The sequence below is a fragment of the Caretta caretta genome, chromosome 6 (genome assembly GCF_965140235.1).
Source record: "Caretta caretta isolate rCarCar2 chromosome 6, rCarCar1.hap1, whole genome shotgun sequence".
In the NCBI taxonomy this organism is placed as follows: Eukaryota; Metazoa; Chordata; order Testudines; family Cheloniidae; genus Caretta; species Caretta caretta.
Genome location: NC_134211.1, coordinates 20,624,255 through 20,642,059, shown reverse-complemented (window position 1 = coordinate 20,642,059; position 17,805 = coordinate 20,624,255). Strand labels below are relative to the sequence as shown.

Here is a 17,805-nt window from a genome sequence, read left to right as displayed (position 1 = left end):
CCCCCCCCCAGCCAGTGAAGGAGGAAGTTGTCTGACAGTAGGGTGACCAGATGTCCCGATTTTATAGGGACAGTCCTGATATTCTGGGCTTTTTCTTACATAGGTGCCTATTACCCCCCACCCGGTCCCGATTTTTCATATAAGCTATCTGGTCACCCTGTCTGACAGGAACGCAGAGGGGAGAGGAGCTGGGCCTAGTGTTAGGGGGAAGACTGGGCTGAGAAGCCAAGGGGTGGACTGGAACTGGGATTTGGAACCACAATATTGGGAGTGGGATGAGAAGCCAGGATACAGTGGGGGTTTGGGATGAGCAGCTGGATTAAGAGGTGGGGCTGAGGTGTGGAAGGACTGGAACAAGAGGCCCAGAAAGGGCAGCTGGGGGGAGACTGGGACAAGGATCCATGGGGCGTGGATTCTACAGGGTGGAGTTACTGTTTTTTCACTTTGCTTTTTTAAAACCTAGGAAATTACATAACAAACAAGAACAGCCCCACTTAAAAAGAACATTAAATTTGCAAAATCAAGCCCCTGAAGTTGAGAAATGCAAAAATTAAGAAAAGGAGGACTTGTGGCACCTTAGAGACTAACAAATTTATAAATTGGTTAGTCTCTAAGGTGCCACAAGTCCTCCTTTTCTTTTTGCGGATACAGACTAACACGGCTGCTACTCTGAAACCTGCCAAAATTAAGATTATCGTTGTGCAGCCTTGATTTTGTCCCCTAGCGTGTTTGCGTTAGGCTCCTGTCCTCATTAATTACATGATCACTGGGTTTTTGTCCCCCCCCAGGACCCCAGCCCCTGAGCGCACAGGCTGCCCCTGCTCTGGGGCTGAACCAGAGCTGTGTAGTGATGTACGGGGTATGTGTGTGTGAGTGAGTGTGAGTAAAGGTTCACTTGCGTGAGGAGCGGCTGTGACACGTCCATTGTGAGTGGGGCTCACTTTGCCAAGGGGGCTCCCGCCTTTGGATGGCCCCCACACCTTAGGCCACAGCTCCCCCTGCCCAAGCCCCACAAAACCCTGCCAATGACACCCTCTTGTCTCCCTCCCCCCTGGCCAATGACACCCCCTCTCGGCCCCGCCCCTTTGCCCCGTGGGCCCGGGCGCTGACGGGGGCGGGAACAGCCGTGCGGAGCCGAGCGAGGCCCCTCCCCCTCCCCGAACGGGTGCCGCCGCCGCGGCGCCTGCGCGGTGCGGCCCGGCAACCGCCACTGGGGCCCTCGCCCGGGTCCGTCCGTATGAGGAGGCAGCCGCCGCCGCCGGGCCCCGCCAGCGCCATGTCGGAGCGGCCCGGCAAGCCCGCCTGCCTCATCATCGCCAGCGCGGCCTCCGGGGGTGAGTCGCGGCCCGGGCCGCCCCTGCCCCACTGGGCCCCCGCGCCGCGGCCCCGGAAGGGGACCGAGAGCTGGGCCGCCCCTGCGGAGGGAGGGGGGCCGCCCCGACGCCGGTTTTCTCTGCCCCGGCCTCCCTCAGCCCCGCCGCGGGACCCGCCTCTGGCCCGCCCGCCTTGGCCGCGCCCGTCGCAGCGCGGTGACCGCGGGATCAGGCGGGGGGTCAGGGCCCGGGCCCGGCTCTGCCGCCTCCTTCCCAGCCCGGAAACCGCCTTCAGGCCGCTGGCGAGTGTGGCCCGTGGGGTACTTGCCCAGGGGGAGCCCGCGGCGCTCGCTGTCCCCGCGCTGCGCTGGGATGGGGGCAGGGGCAGCGGCGGGGTCCGGGCCAGCCCCCGAGTCCCCCACCTTGTGTTCACGAGGGGATCCAGGCTGTCCAGGAGTAAATGAAGAGGCTGGGTGGTAGACCTGGCTGGCAAACTGCGCTTGCCCACGCAGCCTGATTGGAGAGCGATTTGTATGAATCGCTTCCAGCAGAAGACAGACAGGAACGACGCTAATGCTTCAGAGGAAGGTTGGTTTGGTAGTTCAGGTGCTGAAATAAGGCTCATGAGATGGGTTCAATAATCGGCTGGGTCAGACGTGCTGTATGACCGGATCCACCCTGATTCAATTGGCCTCGATAGTACTGACCCCCCACTTGGTAGGCAACACCCATCTTTTCACTTGCTGTATATTTATACCTACCTACTGTATTTTTCACTTCATGCATCTGATGAAGTGGGTTTTAGCCTATGAAAGGTTATGCTCAAATAATTTTGTTAGTCTCTAAAGTGCCACAAGGACTCCTCATTGTTTTACTCTGTGAAAGAAGCTTATTGAAACCTCTCTGAAGGTGAGATATACCTGAGTTCATTAAAGTTTGTGAAAGGCTCAGCTACTGTGCTGATGCAGATTGTAAAAATACCTCACTGTCTAGAACTGGCTCTGAGCAGAACTTAAGATTTCTATAATTATAAATACGTGTACAGGCATGATCCTTTCCCATAGTTCTTTATCCTGCTACGTCAGATGCCAGGGAGTCATTCTTTTAGAAATTTCTGAAGATGGCACAGTCAGTGCTGTTCCTTTTTTGGAGACTGTTTCAACTAATTTTTCATTGGTTTGGGACTTCGGATTTTGCTGCTCTCTCTAATTCCTTGAACACTGACTCTGCCTGTACTGTTCCTGTTTCTCAACAGCGTTAGAAAATGTAATGCTTTATTAGAATACTAACATCAAATATAGAGTGTGAAAGTATGATGCATTATCTTTGTGAATATTTCTCCTTGTGTTTTTAAAAATGCCCCTAGGCCATGGGAGCTTTTAAGTGACCCGAAGATTCATTTAATGCTAGTTGGTGAAATATGTACAGTGTAGCTGGGTTTAAGGTATGATGATTCTTTCTTTAAGTTGTCCAACTCTGTTTTCCAGGTGTGTCTGCCCAATCCTTTCTTCATTCTTTTACACTGGCTAGTGCTGCTTTTAATCTACAAGTTGCCACTCCAGGGGTAAGTGTGAGAGAACAGGAATTGACATCAGTACATACTATGATGATCTGAAAACAACCAGTTCTGCATTAATGTATAAACTAGTAATAATGAAAAAGTATGGTAACCCTTCGTTGAGAGAATTCTAATAATCTTTACAGATGAAGGCCCTTGATCTTTAAACTCTTACATACATGCTTAACTTCACTGAGAATACTCATGTGCATAGAGGTAAACCTATGCATAAGTGTTTGTAGGGTTGGGGTCTATGCTGGTACACTTGAAGAGATTCTGTATTGCAGTTCTTATTTAATAATAATTATAAAGTCCTTTTGATTTTTACGTTCTAAAGTGGGGTGGGCAAACTACGGCCCGGGGGCTGCATCCGGCCCTCTGGACATTTTAATCTGGCCCTTGAGCTCCAGCCGGGAAGCAGAGTCCAGGGCTTGCCCTGCTTCAGCCGGGGAGCAGGGTTGGGGGCTTGCCCCTCTCCGCGCCGCCGCTGAAAGCAGCGGCATGTCCCCCCTGTGGTGCCTATGCATGGCTGGGAACCACGGCCAATGGAAGCTGCAGGGGTGGCACCTGCGGACGGGGCAGTGCACAGAGCTGCTTTGCCACGTCTCCGCATAGGAGTCAGAGGGGGGACATGCCACTGCTTCTGGGAGCTGCTTGAGGTAAGCGCCACCTGGATCCTGCACCCCTGACTCCCTCCTGTGCTCCAACCCTCTGCCCCAGCCCTGATCCCCCTCCTGTCCTCTGACCCCCTCTGCCCCAGCTCGGAGCACCCTCCTGTACGCCCCAGCCCCACCCTGGAGCCCGCATCGCCAACTGTAGCCCTCACCCCCTTCCGCACCCCAGTCCCCAGTTTCACAAGCATTCATGGCTTGCCATACAATTTCCATACCCAGATGTGGCCCTTGAGCCAAAAAGTTTGTCCACCGCTGTTCTAAAGGATGTTTCCTGAAATACTGCAAGAATTTTAAAGGGGATTTACAAAGGGAAAAAAACATGGAGATTGTGTTCTCTTTTGCTTCTTTATGTTGTATAAGGGAGGTTTGAAAAGTCAACTTCCTTCTCCCCTTCTCATCCCCTCAAAAAACCCCATCAAAATCTTTTGTTGCTTGTTTTGCGTATGACATTTTGGTCTTTCCTGCTCTGGAAGATTCTGACTAGAGAACTAGGAAAATGATGACATCATAAGAATCAAGATAGTAAAAATTGAGCAATAGAAATGGGAAGGGGTTTTTATCAAACTTTAAAAAACTGTTTGACCCAGATTCTCTGCTGCACCTAGTTTCTGCTTAGTACAGCCAGGGGAAGCCCTCAGGGAGCCTGTTGCATCTCCCTGATTCTCAGGGTTGAACTGTGCCTGTCCTGGTGTAACTTAGAGCAACGGCAGCTCTAACTTGCATTACCTGGCAACAGTCCACTGTGTTTACTAACCCAGCTGGGTATAGCCATATGATAACCAGCTCTGGCTATGCTCCTCTGCTTCTGTCCCTATCCTGGGGCGACAAGAGTGAGTGAGTGTGTGTGTTTGTTTGTGTTTAGCATAGGAGGCAGGTATACCAGGTTTGCACCAGCTGAGAGTTCCTGTGCAACAGAGGAATTCTCAGTTGTCAGATGTGGCTGTTTTCTAGATGGCGCAGAGCGATTGGAATTCCTACAGAAAATCTGACCCTTTGTGGTTTTTGCTAACACTTTGACCATGTTAGTCATTGAAGTTAAAGGACGTCTTCATTAAAGATTCTTCACTTTCATTTAAGGTGTTAAAACCTTTAATAAAAACATTGTGTATGCCTGCACAGGAGCAAGGCCTTAAGTTTTGATATTCAGTCTAATATTTCCCTAGCTCAGTTGTGTGAATTATTGGAAAAACAAACATGCATGTGATTGATTGCGAAGTACCCACTCAAATGGATCATAAAAGGACAAATAAACAACTTTTACATTTAGTGTGGCAAAAAAGTACCAATGTAACACTTCCGTTCAGTTGCAAACAATGAAAAGTTGCTTTCCTGCAAAGTTAGAAAGAAAATGACTCGCTTTCATTCTGCACTGAGATTTTTGTCTTATTGCCTCAGATACAAACAATTAAACCAAAATAAAATGTGCTGATCCAACTATCTCTAAATGCATGTATAAAAACTAATAACACAGAACTGATTAATATTAAACTAAAGGGACACTTTCCCCAATACTGTTCCATCCCTGTGCTATGTTTACCTTGCTCATCAGGCAAAACCTGGAGTGGATAGTTGAGCCTTATGTAATGTCCTTTGGGCTTATTTAAAAATTTTGTATTCATATAACTTATTTTGATTAGCAAGTTTTTCAGAAATTTCTAGATGGGTTTACCGTAAAATACATCAAAATGGATAACTACATACATCAGGAGGTTGATACTAGGAAGTAAATCTGCTCACCTCTGGGTCAGTAGTTCAAATTTACTGCAGACTAACAGCTTCAAAATTACCATCTGACAAATGTTCTCTGTTTCTAACAGACTGGAATTCAAATTTCTGACATCACTTTTGAGAGATTAGTAGTTGTTAAATCTAGTTGCTTGTTGTGGCTTCCTCACAACAAACAAATGCAACATGTACAATTGTAGTTTAAACATAAATTTCCAATAGTTTTAAAAGCATATAAACATGACTCACTACAAAAATTAAAAAGACCCAATTGTGTAGAAATTCATGGAAGAGTTTTTGTTCTGTAATAGGCAGAATAGAGTGAAAAAGACTTTTCATGGAAAAATTCACATAATTTGTCAAATTGACAAATATACAGACATAGTACTGGGAGAGGCCTTTGTCTCTGGATCACCAGTTAAAATCCTGTCCAGGACAGAAGTGACTGAAAATTATTACCATTTTATTACTGAAACAAGTTCATTTCTAACAGGTCACATAAATCTGCCTCACAGTTTGGCACTAAACAGTGCTCTAATTTGTGCCTCTAAAAGGCCAGGGATTAACTTGGCCCTGGAAGATGAAATATCCTCTTCTCAAATAGAGGCCAGGTCTACACTAATAATACTTTGCCAGTATACCAGGTTTTGCCAGTATAGCTTATTTCAGCCACCCTGAGCAAAATAAACAATACTGGCAAAAACATGTCTACACTAGAGGCTTTTGCTGGCATAGCACTCCTGACAGATACATCTGTTCCAACGAAGGTAGTTTAGACAGGGTATTAATAATATTAAATTCTTACCAGTACGGAGGCCCGTTGCTGGGCCCATGGAAGGGGCGGAGCCTCAAGCAGAAGAGGCAGGGCTGGGGGTCAGCCTCCCACAGCTAGCCCATCTGGGCTGTGCCACCTGGGGCTCCAGCCGCTGCCACGGTAGCGGCGGCGGTGACTGGGAGCTCTGGGACCTTTTAAATCGCCGGTCCTGGGGCAGCTGCCCCTTTGCCTCTTCCCACTCCTCCCCTCACCTCCCATTGGTGACCCTGCTGGTAGGGTCCCTACCGGCAGGGCCGCTGACGGGGGCAAAAGGGGTAGCGATGTTAAAGTGCTGCCGTGGCTGCGTACAGGCCGGTATCGGCTTCTTACCGTTATACGATACCGGCCTACTTTCACCTCTGAGTATAGACCTCATGTTAGATATGGCTTCTTGATTTCAGGATTAAGTCATCTTGGAGAGAGAAATACCTTTTCTGTGGACAAAGAAAGAACTTTGGTTGCAATGAGCACTAAAGTCCCTGTAAAAAAAAAAAAAAAAGAAAAGAAACTCCACACTTAGAAACAAACTAGACAAAAAACTGTGCACTGAGATTAATCACTGTCTTTGAACAATGATTCAACTAGGGGAAGTTAATTGACTTTGTTGATGTGAATGAGAGCAACATGCGTTGGATACAGGACTTCCGTATGAAATCTTATGCAAATCCTGCCAAGTTGGAGTCAATTGATGGTGAGTATCTTACATATCTTCCCCTCTATATTGTGAAAACAAATGCTTCTGACTGTTAAATCTTTGGGAAGAGGAGAGCAAAAAAAGTAATGTTTTTGGAGTCTGTCTGTATGCATAATGGGCATCACTGTTATCTTCCCACCCTAATTGCTCAGGCTATTCCCCCTTATAGTTTCCTGGAGAAGCTGCATCATCTGTTCCAAACAGACTGCGTAAGTAATCACTGAGACACAAACTACAGGACGAGATGCAACTATAAAATGTATTTTCTTCTGTTTTTATTGATGTGTGTACTGAGCACTGTTCAGGCAGAATATGCCTAACAGAGTACCTTCCCCCAAGCACTTACAATAGCAAGGCATGTGGATGCAATCCAGTAGAATACAGGAAAATTATTGAGTGTGTTGTAGCTAGATGAACTGGGTCTTAAGAAAATTTAGTAAGGAAGAGTGGGAAAAGGCTTATCGTATGCTAAATGATAGAGTTGTTCATGAAAGAAGGTGTAAAGTCAGGAGTGGGCAAAGAAGTCAAAAGGATCAATAAGAAGAGAAGCTCATACACTGTGGAAGGAGCATGAGGGGCTGTAAAGTCAGACTGAGGAACTGATGTAGGGAAGAAGTGAGATGGGGCAGAGCCTTGTTGGAAATGAGGACCAGGAGCTTGAATTTGTCTTTCTTATCATGGATTTTGCCATGCATTTCAGCCAAGATATGGGGCCTGTCTAGGTATTGCAGTGGGCCTCTACTCCCTAGTGGAGATTGGGAAGAAGCATTAGGCTTGAGATGTCTTTCCCTTGATTGAATCAAAGTTGTGCTAAAAAATTCTCGCTCTTAAACAGAGGTGGGTGGGGGTTTTTTTTGCATCTTAATGTTTTTCCTAGCATGTCATGAGCAAGCAGTCAAAATGTTAGACTGATAAAAAGCCAATATTTTGGTGAGATACATTTGCCCCTGGAGAAAGGGTATACTAAACTAGGCATACTGTTAACTGTGGGGTCGATTAAAGGGCTTCTGCTATAGTAGAAGGAAGAATGGTAAATCTTTGGCTTGTTAGGAATATCTCTTTAGAAGCTTCTGATCTTTGTAGGCCTATATACCACAATATAGCTTTCTCCTTCCTGAGCGCTGGACTTTATAATAGATATTTTATTTTTATTTAATTTCTTTGGTTTGTGTTTTTACATATTGTAGTATGTGACTGACTTCTTTTGTGGAGTATTTTTTGCTTTGTCAAATAAATTTTGAAAAGAAATCATGCTCAGATACTTTTGCCCGTTAATGTTTATAGTCCAAACTTGTATTATTCTCTCTTCCTGACTAGGTGCTAGATACCATGCCCTGTTGATTCCTAACTGTCCTGGGGCTTTGACTGACCTTGCAAACAGTGGATACCTAGCTAGGATATTGCAGCACTTCAGCAATGAGAACAGTAGGTAAACCCTATTGGGGATCTTTATTTTGTTTTAATAAAATCCAGAGTCTGTACTTAATTCATTACTTCATTGCTGGTCCATACAAAAGTCTATTTATCTTGCAGTGAACACTTGTAGGCATTGTAATGGAAGAAGTGGTGATGTAGCTAGCAAACTTCAAATTATTTACACAACTGGAAGAGTGCAGCAGCATCAGAACTTTAAAAAATAACAAAACCTTCCTTGTGGAAAGAGATTAAAAATAAGATCTTTTGAGAGAGAGAAGAGAATTCCTCTGCCTTACCAATGTTCAAAACTGGAGTGATGCTCCCTGTGAGTCAGATGGAACTCTTAGTTCATAGCCAGTTACACAGTATTATAGAGTCCTCTTCAATAAGATCCTGATCCTGCAAAGAATCGCATGTGTACTTTAATTTAAGCACTTGAGCATGAATAGTCCTGTTGGAACTACCTGTGTTAAGCACATGTGTAACTCTGAAGGATTGGGCCCTAATCTTGTAAATTGGTGCACAGAGAAAACAGTAAAGCCAGAGTCAATGCAAACAATGTCTCATAACATTATTTTCAGAAAGGTAATATACAGTAACTTAAAGGATATTATTTTGGCTGTTGTAACTTTCAGGGTATTTATAATTAAATTAATTTCTTAAATCTATTTGTTTTTTAGAGCCTATTTGTGCTGTGGGACATGGAGTTGCTGCTTTATGTTGTGCCACAAATGAGGATAAATCCTGGGTATTTCAGGGATACAGCCTGACAGGGGTAGGTACCGTGAAGCAAACTCCTCCCAAAGTGAGGATTTCACTGTGCGTGGGGCAGTGTAATTCAGTGTGGTAGTGCCAGGGATTTTGGCGTCGTCATAGGTCTTAAGAGACTTTGGTCCAAATCAAAATAATCAATCTGATAAGTTCAACAACTTGTTACTCAGGAGCTGAAGGACTGTCATTGGCAAAGGGTGCTGTAGGCCAGAATGGTGAGCTGTGTAGGGGCCCAAGACTGCATATGAGGGCTCTGCTGTAATTCAGCCTTGTTCTGGTGAGTGCTGTCAGTCTCAGTATTTTATAAATACCAAATGAAGGTGATAAAACCTCTAAACAAATTTGCCATAGTGTGTCTGGCTGATAGTTCATGGCTTTAAACGTCCCTAGATACTATGGTTATTCAATTTGGTGCCATAACACTGCGTGTGAATTTTATTTCTATGAATGATTTTTAAATGTTAAAGGAATCTAACTCAGAAAAGAGCTATTTGTACAAACTAAAAGAAATTCAAACTCAGGCTGCTGCTATTGATCTCTTATCCTGTTGTGCCGCTAGGCTGTAATGTCTCAGATCACCCACAGACTGTCACGGATTTATGCAGGATCTATACTCATTTATCAATAAAATGCATAATAAACATTCTTAATGCAACTTTTGTAGTTGAAAATTTACGCACAGAGTCAGGAAATTTAAAGTTATGGTTTCCACAGAAGGTGTAACACAGACTCCTTGTGCATATATATTTGATATCACAGCATATGCTGATACTTTTAATGTAATATGTGCATTGTGGCCTAGTTATGGTCATTAAAGATGCAGATTTGTTTAAATTGATGATGCAGTTGTACACTGAAATGTGCAATCAGACACAAACACCGTGTCCTGCACGGAATCCAAGTAACTGGGCTCTGCGGTATGGAGATCACGACTAGGTGACATTTCAGTGGGCTTAATCTCTTGCATGTTGTTTACTGGATTCAGGCATATATTTTCTGCTGTTAAATTAGTTGTCTGTATCATGCTCTTGTGTGAATGGAGAAGTGGGAAGTTCCTTTATATCATGGTTGAATGGGCGGACCCCAAAAGCAGCACAGTGGAGAGCTATCTTTTTACATCCCTTTAGCCAGCACTGCAGGTAAAAGTGCCACAGCAGTAGCTAACAGAAGGTAGATCGCTCATGGGACAGGGCAAAAGGGCTTGTCCAATAATCTAGGTTTTTCATTTAAGAAAAAATGTCTTGTGTGTGATGATTTTGTATGCATGAATGGTTGAGTGTGAATAAGGAACTGAAGGTCAGGCTGTGTTTTATTTGAAAGGTAATTTTTCTCACATTTGCACTGAGGTCTTGGATTGGTTCTGTGACCCCCAATGTCATGGTTTGAGAATTGTTAATATACCTGCCTGCCCATAGTGGGTTACTTTCTCGTTAGTGTGGTGTATTTGTTTTAACTTTATGAAGTTCTAGGTTTCAAAAATATTCTCATGTGGGTTCCATTAAGATACAAAACGATAGGAAAACTAACTTACCCGTGTGAGTAAGCAAGCAGATGTAATGTACAATGTGTCAGATTGGAATAGCACCACGCTTCGTGGTGTTACAAATCATGAGGTGGTGTTCAATGCCTTTTAGCCAGAATTACAGAATCCCAGCTAAACATCCTAGTGGAGAATTTCACTGAAGCTATAAAATGGCCCCAAGCATTTCTAGCTTTTTACAAAACAGAGTCTGTAATTCCATTCCGACTTATCATGCTTTGTGGGTACAAAGCTTTGCTTATCTCTTTATGTAGGTGATTATGCTGGATTTAATGCTGATGGAGGTCAAGTAACAAACTTTTATCAGAGAGAGCTTACTGTTACCATTATTGCAAAACAACTTGAAAGTAATCGATTGGAAATTTAATTAAGTGGAATTATATTTATAATTAGAGAGCTTGAGGGTGCATTGGTATAATGCAGTTCTCAGTCAACTATTGTTTTCTCAGAAGCTTCTCTCCTGGTTTCTGGGCATGATGTTCTACTCTTTCCCTGACACTGGAAGACTGTTTTCACCTCTCATTATTTAAGATTTGCAGAGACTGCAGAATCAGAGAAAGGGAGAAGAGCAGAAAAACCCAGGACATCCTCTAGGGACATTGCTTTGCTATTCTAATTAAGTGTGAGGTTCTCAGATGGTGCAAGCACCAAATCCTAAAATAGAAGCCCCAAATTCTTAGTCATGTACTGTTAGTGCCACTATGAGGTACTTGTGTGCTTAACCTTCCTATGCAGACTGAGATTGACTCCCATGAGAATTTCCAGTTTGCGCCCTAATTTGGATATCTGTAGGAAATTGGATATTTTGGGTTTGTTTTTTTTTAAGTACTCCAAAAATAACTTCAGTTGCATGTTTTTATTAAAATTTTTGGAAGAAGGAAGTGGGTAGAAGAATAGATTGTGACAGAATATTTTCCTCATTGGTTTTGCTTGGATCTATCTTAGGTAAAAGCTAAGCAGACTTATCTCATTCTCCTGTTTTTCAGCCCTCTGTGTATGAGCTGATAAGGCAGCCCAGTTTTGCCAGTTTGTCCATTATTGTGGAGGACTTTGTGAAAGATTCTGGAGCTACCTTTAGTGGTACGTCACTTTCTGATTGTTAGCCCTTCATGTCTTATGAATGATTGGTGGTGGTGAAATAGCTTTTATTCCTTTGCCACACATGTGAGAAGGACCATTGCAGAATGTGCTCTGTTACACTCTGTTAAATTACAATGCAACACATGCTAAAAGACCCTGGAAAGTTAAAAATGTTTTAAAATCCAAATTACTTACCAACGTTAGTAATAATATCTAGCAGGCTGGATTGTGACAGAGCCCTATGTGACTGCACCGGAAAGTTAGTACCGTAGCATCCACCTACACAGCCGTATTAACACACCTCTGATCTTGGGTCCAGTTTACATTATTCAAGCTTAGTTATGTATAAAATTGGTTTATTGACTGTTTTGATTTATTGCTTGTGGGCTGTCTTTGAACAAAATACCAAATCAGTTTTATCATTAAATAATATAGTCTTTTTTCCAAGTAATATGTTTTTGTGAATTGCAATGTAACAATTTGACTTTCAGTTGCAAAGCCTCAACTTCTGTAATTTGTGAGCACCAAAATGCATTAACACACAAAATTCTGAGCTGAGTCTGCCACTCTATCCTGAATGCTGTTATTCTGCTTCGTTATTGCTGAAGGCTCAGAAGAGTGTTTCATTTTGCTGAATATGCCATATTTATTGTTATACCCAAGATCCATGGGGAGAATGAAATAATACACTGTAGAAGGTTCCAGTCCTCTGTTACAAGTAAGCATCTGTCACATTCACCTTTGGTATCTGAAACTAGGGAAGAAGCAGGAGAGAGAGAGGTATAATTTTTTGAACTCTATACATGAAAAATAATTGAGAACCCACAATATTTAAGCCACTGGGTTTATTTGTAAACAAAACTGCCAAGCTTTGGGCTGATGCAGTTGAAACAGCTGAGTTAGAAATTGTACAAAAGGGATTTATAATGGAAACAGTGACAGACCCTTAACGAACAAACACTGCGTACACTCTTTAACAAGAAAAAAAGAGATGCCAATGTCTCTTTGAACTGCCATGTACAATTTGGTTATTTTTTTTTCTATTACTGCTGCTAATGAAGCTTTTTGTGTGTTTAAATAGCAGCTTTCCCCTTTCTAATTAGCTGCCTCTTCCAGATTAGTTCAGTAATGATATTCCAGCATCTGATGTCACAGTCACTTCCATGGTGATTACTTGTGATGTCATACAGATTTGGCTGAAGCTTTTATTGAGTGGATTGAGCAGCAGGAGGAGTATGTTCCGAGATAAGCCATTTATTCCTATCCACGCATTTGGATTATCATCATCAGTTGTCAGGTAGGGGGTGGAATACAGAAAAAGAATGACAGGTTAATGGAATTTCATAAAATAGTACTTTAAAAAGTTTGATCAAGGACAAAAGACCAAAGTGGTTGGCGAAATACCAACATGTTACTAATGAATACCAGTATATCAGGGTATTTTCACTGGACAGAAAATCTGTATCATTGCAGGCTCTTTGTTAGGCAGTGATTGCTAACCTTGGTCTCTTACATGAGGGGTATTTATAATGCATTGCATGGGTGAATGGAAGTTAAAGAAATGCACTTCAAAATTTGTTTCCCAGGATAGCCTCCTGAAATACATAGGGAACTTGATAGAGGACTGGTACAAATAAAGGGCCAATCTGACAATCATTCCATGCAGGGAATTCTTGTTGAAATCCTCAGGAAGCTTTGATGGTAGGTCAGGTTTATCTCTACCTTGTAAACAGCTCAGCATATCAGTTAGTCACCAAACACTGTCTATTTGAAATAGTTAACCTCTGTACTGCAGTCTCATTGGATGTGTGAAATAGAAATTATGAAGCAGTGTCCACTGGCATCAGTATTTGAATATTTTTCTCTGATTCAGCCAGCAAGCCAGATGCTGTACACATAGTTCTGGACAGGCACCTTGTTACAGGACAGAATGAGAATTCCACTGTTGTAGCTGTCCAGAACCTTATTCTTCTCTTCAATGGCAGGTGAGGAAATATGCATAAAGCACCCTGGGAATGGATTCTTTGACCAGAAATATTTACGTTTCAGGAATAACTCTGAATAGTGCCACAAAGAAGACCATTTTTCTGATATAACAGGAGAAGTACGAGTCTTTTTAAATTGCAATTTGCTTAACTACATGTTTTGTCTCTTGTGTCTTTTAATTTCCTTTTACTAACAGCATTTTTGACTTACAATTATTGGGTTTGAAATACACAGCTACACACACAGACTGATAAAGGGAAATATGGAATTTGGGATCACTCAGTCTTTTCATTAGGATAAATTAATCTTTTATGTGTAAATTCTTAGTGTCACAGTTTCAGGGGAACATCACCTGTATTCTTCTCCCCCCACCCACACCCCCCATGGTCCGCTCCAGGAGTTCCCAGTTGGGTATCACATTTCCAGCTGCCACTTGTGTCTGGGCAGGGACCCTTGTACCACTGCCTTCTGACCAGGGGGTTTTAAGGCTGCATAGCTCCCCCACCTGACACTGTGATATCACAAGCTAGCCAGTATGTCTAAAAGCCAACACCTGTGCTTTGCTTTCTCTCTGAGGGCTATGAACGGTGTATTGACAGCAATTAGAAATTATCACACAGCTCTTGCTAAGCAAGCACCTTTATTATTAAGGTAAAAGCATTACCGTCAAAACATAATAAAAACAATACACAGATTTAAACATACCAGGAGTCACCCAGGGACCCTTGTAGACCAAAATCATTCCAATCCTTTCACAAGGGTTGGGGGTTCCCCATGGAGAGAAGCTCCTGTCCATTTGCTGAATCAGAAAGAAACCCAGTGTTGGTTCAAGCTCATCCTTTTATACCAAAAGCCATTTCTTTGTCTCTTAGTCTCTGGAAAACTCATCATGAACCAGGATATGCAAACCACCATGGGGACAGTACTTTTCTAAAGTTTAGTCTCAGTGACTCCACTAAATCACCACCCACTATTCTTAGTTTCTGTAGGAGAAGAACACAATCATGCATAAACAATTTGTAAATGTACTACAATGTCCTGCAAAATACTGCATGGGATTGCAATATCTGTCACACTTAGTACACTTTGAGCTATGATAAGTTAGTATTTGGGCAACTCCATATATTTTGTATAGTAGGAATGAACAGATTTCAGATATTTGTTGTTAATAGGTTGGTGGTTTAATTTGTTTCTTGGATTTGCCAATATGAAAGACGGCAAATAAGAAAAATCTGAGTGGGATTAGGTGAATATTGGTGAGAAGTTCCTTTCCATCTGTGGGCTAGCTAGCCATGTCATGCTGTTGGATGTGTTTCATTCAGCAGGAAATGAAGGAGCAGGCCTCCTTGTAGCTGGGATGGATGAAGAGCCAGAGAGACTGAAGACTTTCTTGTCTGTGAATGGGATGTCTTGCTGATGGAGAGGGCCATCAGCACTTCTGTTGACTCTGTGATTGTGAAGAGGAAGTACCAATGTACGTGCAGAGTGGATAAAGCTTGTGAACAAGAAAGCATTTATGTGTATCACTCCTTAAAGATGATCCTGAAATAGTCTCACTTCACTTTCTGGTAGTGAAACTTTTCTTTCAGAATTTCTCCCCCCTGCCCTTGAAAAAAGAAGTTTCTACATTTTACATGGGAAAACATCCTAAAAAAAGCATTTATATTTATAATACCAACACTTCTCCTTGTGCTAAAGGGCGGAGACCCCACTCTAGGGCGATATGATGTCAGCCCTTCGTTGGGAACCTGGTAATTCAGCTCCATAGCAAAACAGTTCTGGAATGCTCTCAATTTAGGTCCATTCATTTATCAGCTGGTGCCTGTGGTTCAGATCTCAAACTCCACAATTAATGCTGCATTGAATTGCAGTTTGAAATCTATTCTAGCCCTCTGTCCAATGAGTCATAAAGTTGGCTCCAGACTCTCTAAATGGATTTTTGAAAGTGAGACAAATTTGAGATATAAAGGAAAATGCTTAGATAAATCCTGCATGACTGCAACTGAACAACTGAGTCTGAAGCAGCTCACCTTGGTGATACCATTGACATAATGTGCTCTTTTCTCATTGTGCACTTTTGTAAAAAATCTGCTCAAAGGTTGTTTTAAAGGACCCTCTAAAAAGTCCTTTGCAGTACTGTTGTGTGCAGCATGTATTATGAATTTGTATTATTTGGATTGTTAGAAATATTGATCTCTGGCAAATACAGTGCAATTGTCTGTTCTTGGAATTAATTTTATTACAGAAGTAAAAATGAATTTACTTGGACCAAATAGATTTCATCCTGTATGTAGTTTCTTAGCAGATCGACTCATTCTCTTTGCATTTCATATTGAGCATATCATTTGTTCCTTTCCATCCATTTAAAAAATAAAAGGAGACAGTCAGACCACAAAGAAGGGTTTTCCCTCCACCTTAGTCCTAACTATGCAAAAGCTGTTGCCGGAAGGTGGATGCATTCATGGGTGGCTTTTTTTTTTTTCATGACTGAAATTGAGACCACACTTTTCTGCAGTATTCTCTAGGGAGCTGAACTCAAAGTTTCTCCTGGTTATGTTTTTCCTTAAAGGGAGCATCAGATGCTGTAATCATAGTAATCTGGCAGACCAGCCTTGTTCCCTTTTCTGAGGGGAAATGTTTATTAGCTGTACTTCCTCTCAAAACTGCTGTGTGAGCTTAAATAATTTGCCATGGGGTTTCTAGGATTTCTGGCTGTGTTATAAACTGAATCCCTGTTTTCAGATTTGTACTTGTGATGGAAATGTTGGTTAAATCTTCATCCCTGTCAGCTTCTGTCAAGGATTTTCTTTTAGTTTTTTCTCTGCTGCCAGAACATACGTCTCAGCTGCAGTTTCAGTGGACCATCCAGTGAAATGATGTGGAACATCTATTTCAGTAGCATGTAGAGGCTCAGACAGAGGCCATGTCTAGACTACAAAATTAAGCCGACCTAAATTACATCAGCATACAGTCGTTGTAGTAATTATATTGCTTGTGCATGTTTACACTTTGCTACTTAATGTCAGCGGTGCATGTCCTCACCAGCAGCACTTGCACCAATTGAACTATCCTTGTGGGACAGCTTCTGAAAGCCAGCAACAGTCGATGTAAGCAACACAGTGTCTACACTCACACTGTGTCAGCCTAACTACATCAACATTGACTCTACGCCTCTCGTGAAGGTAGAGTTAAGTTGATGTAACAGGCCAGTTACGTCTGTGGGAGCAAAATTTTAGTGTAGATGTTTACATAGGTCAACGTCAGCTGTTTTGTGTCTACCTAACTCTGCAGAATAGACCAGGACTGAGATTGGGGCCCCACTGTGCCGGGTGACGTACTCTCACAGAGTAAGAGAGAGGTTCTGCCCCCAAAGAATTTACAGTCTAAATAGACAAAACAGACAAAGCCCTATCCACTAGACCAGAGGTTCTAAAACTGGGAGGCAGGCCCCTAGGAGGGGGGTGTGCATGAGCAGCTTTCGTGGGGAAAAAAATTTACTGTGCACACTTTACCCACAGCAGTGAATAATTAGCAAAGCTGATTCCTCCAGACATCATAGTTCCTCAGATGGCGCTGTGCATATTGATGGATTTCTGTTAACCTTGTATTATACAAAGTCGTTGCCATCTGTATGTTAATCTGTTTGCTACAACACGGCATGCACGTTTCATTGTAAGCATCGACCACAATCACTGTTTTGCTTTTGCTCTTATTACCATGGATCGTTGGCTCTGTTTGGATCAAAGCCTTAATGCTTTTAATATTTAAACGAGAGCTGCATATTAGGTGTGGTGGTGGTGTTTTTTTTATTGATATGTGTATTGTATACTTGTGTGGTGAGAGGAGGGGGCATAAACTACTACAGACACAAAGAAGGGCGCGATCAAACAAGTTTGAGAAATACTGCGCCAGCCTACGCTGCCTCCCATCTCTCTCTAGAATGTTCCCAGCTTTGATAGTCCATATTCCTGCCTCTTCCTTCATTCCCCCACCCCCATTTAAAAGCAGTTGAGAGAAATCTAGTTCTCCAAGGGCAGGAAACTGAAAGTTGCTCTCAAGACTGCCAATCTTTTCTGCTTTTATTTTTCTGAATTGAAACATTTAGGGGCCAGGAGAGAAGACTTGTAATTTCACCAAGTCTGATTTCACCCAAAATTAGAGTCTCAAGTACTATTTTTTCCCCAATGGCAGCTTGAACTACAAGTGTGATGGCAATAACTTGTGGTTTTGAAAG

The 17,805-nt window shown here is 42.7% G+C and overlaps 1 protein-coding gene across 4 annotated transcripts; it reads left to right on the top strand.

The window, feature by feature from the left end:
• The first annotated feature begins 1,123 nt into the window (after nt 1-1,123).
• On the top strand, nt 1,124-15,844 carry GATD1 (glutamine amidotransferase class 1 domain containing 1). 4 transcript variants are annotated; one of them, XM_048854829.2, is made up of 8 exons: nt 1,175-1,334; nt 2,801-2,877; nt 6,670-6,775; nt 8,096-8,203; nt 8,875-8,969; nt 11,492-11,585; nt 13,459-13,570; nt 14,897-15,844. In XM_048854829.2, the coding sequence occupies exons 1-8, from the start codon at nt 1,238-1,240 to the stop codon at nt 14,901-14,903; spliced, it is 696 nt and encodes a 231-aa protein (XP_048710786.2). In that variant the 5' UTR covers nt 1,175-1,237; the 3' UTR covers nt 14,904-15,844. The 4 variants fall into 4 exon arrangements, with proteins under 4 accessions (XP_048710788.1, XP_048710786.2, XP_048710785.2 ...); XM_048854828.2 differs by having other exon boundaries at nt 14,894-15,844; XM_048854830.2 differs by lacking the exon at nt 1,175-1,334 and adding an exon at nt 1,783-1,901 and having other exon boundaries at nt 14,894-15,844.
• The last annotated feature ends 1,961 nt before the right edge of the window (nt 15,845-17,805 follow it).

Excerpts from the sequence above, each read along its gene's own strand:
- GATD1 (XM_048854828.2), top strand. The coding sequence starts at position 1,238 with ATGAGGAGGCAGCCGCCGCCGCCGGGCCCCGCCAGCGCCATGTCGGAG. Across the intron at positions 1,335-2,800 it reads CGCCAGCGCGGCCTCCGGGG|GTGTGTCTGCCCAATCCTTT; the intron begins GTGAGTCGCGGC and ends TCTGTTTTCCAG. Across the intron at positions 11,586-13,458 it reads TTCTGGAGCTACCTTTAGTG|CCAGCAAGCCAGATGCTGTA; the intron begins GTACGTCACTTT and ends TCTCTGATTCAG.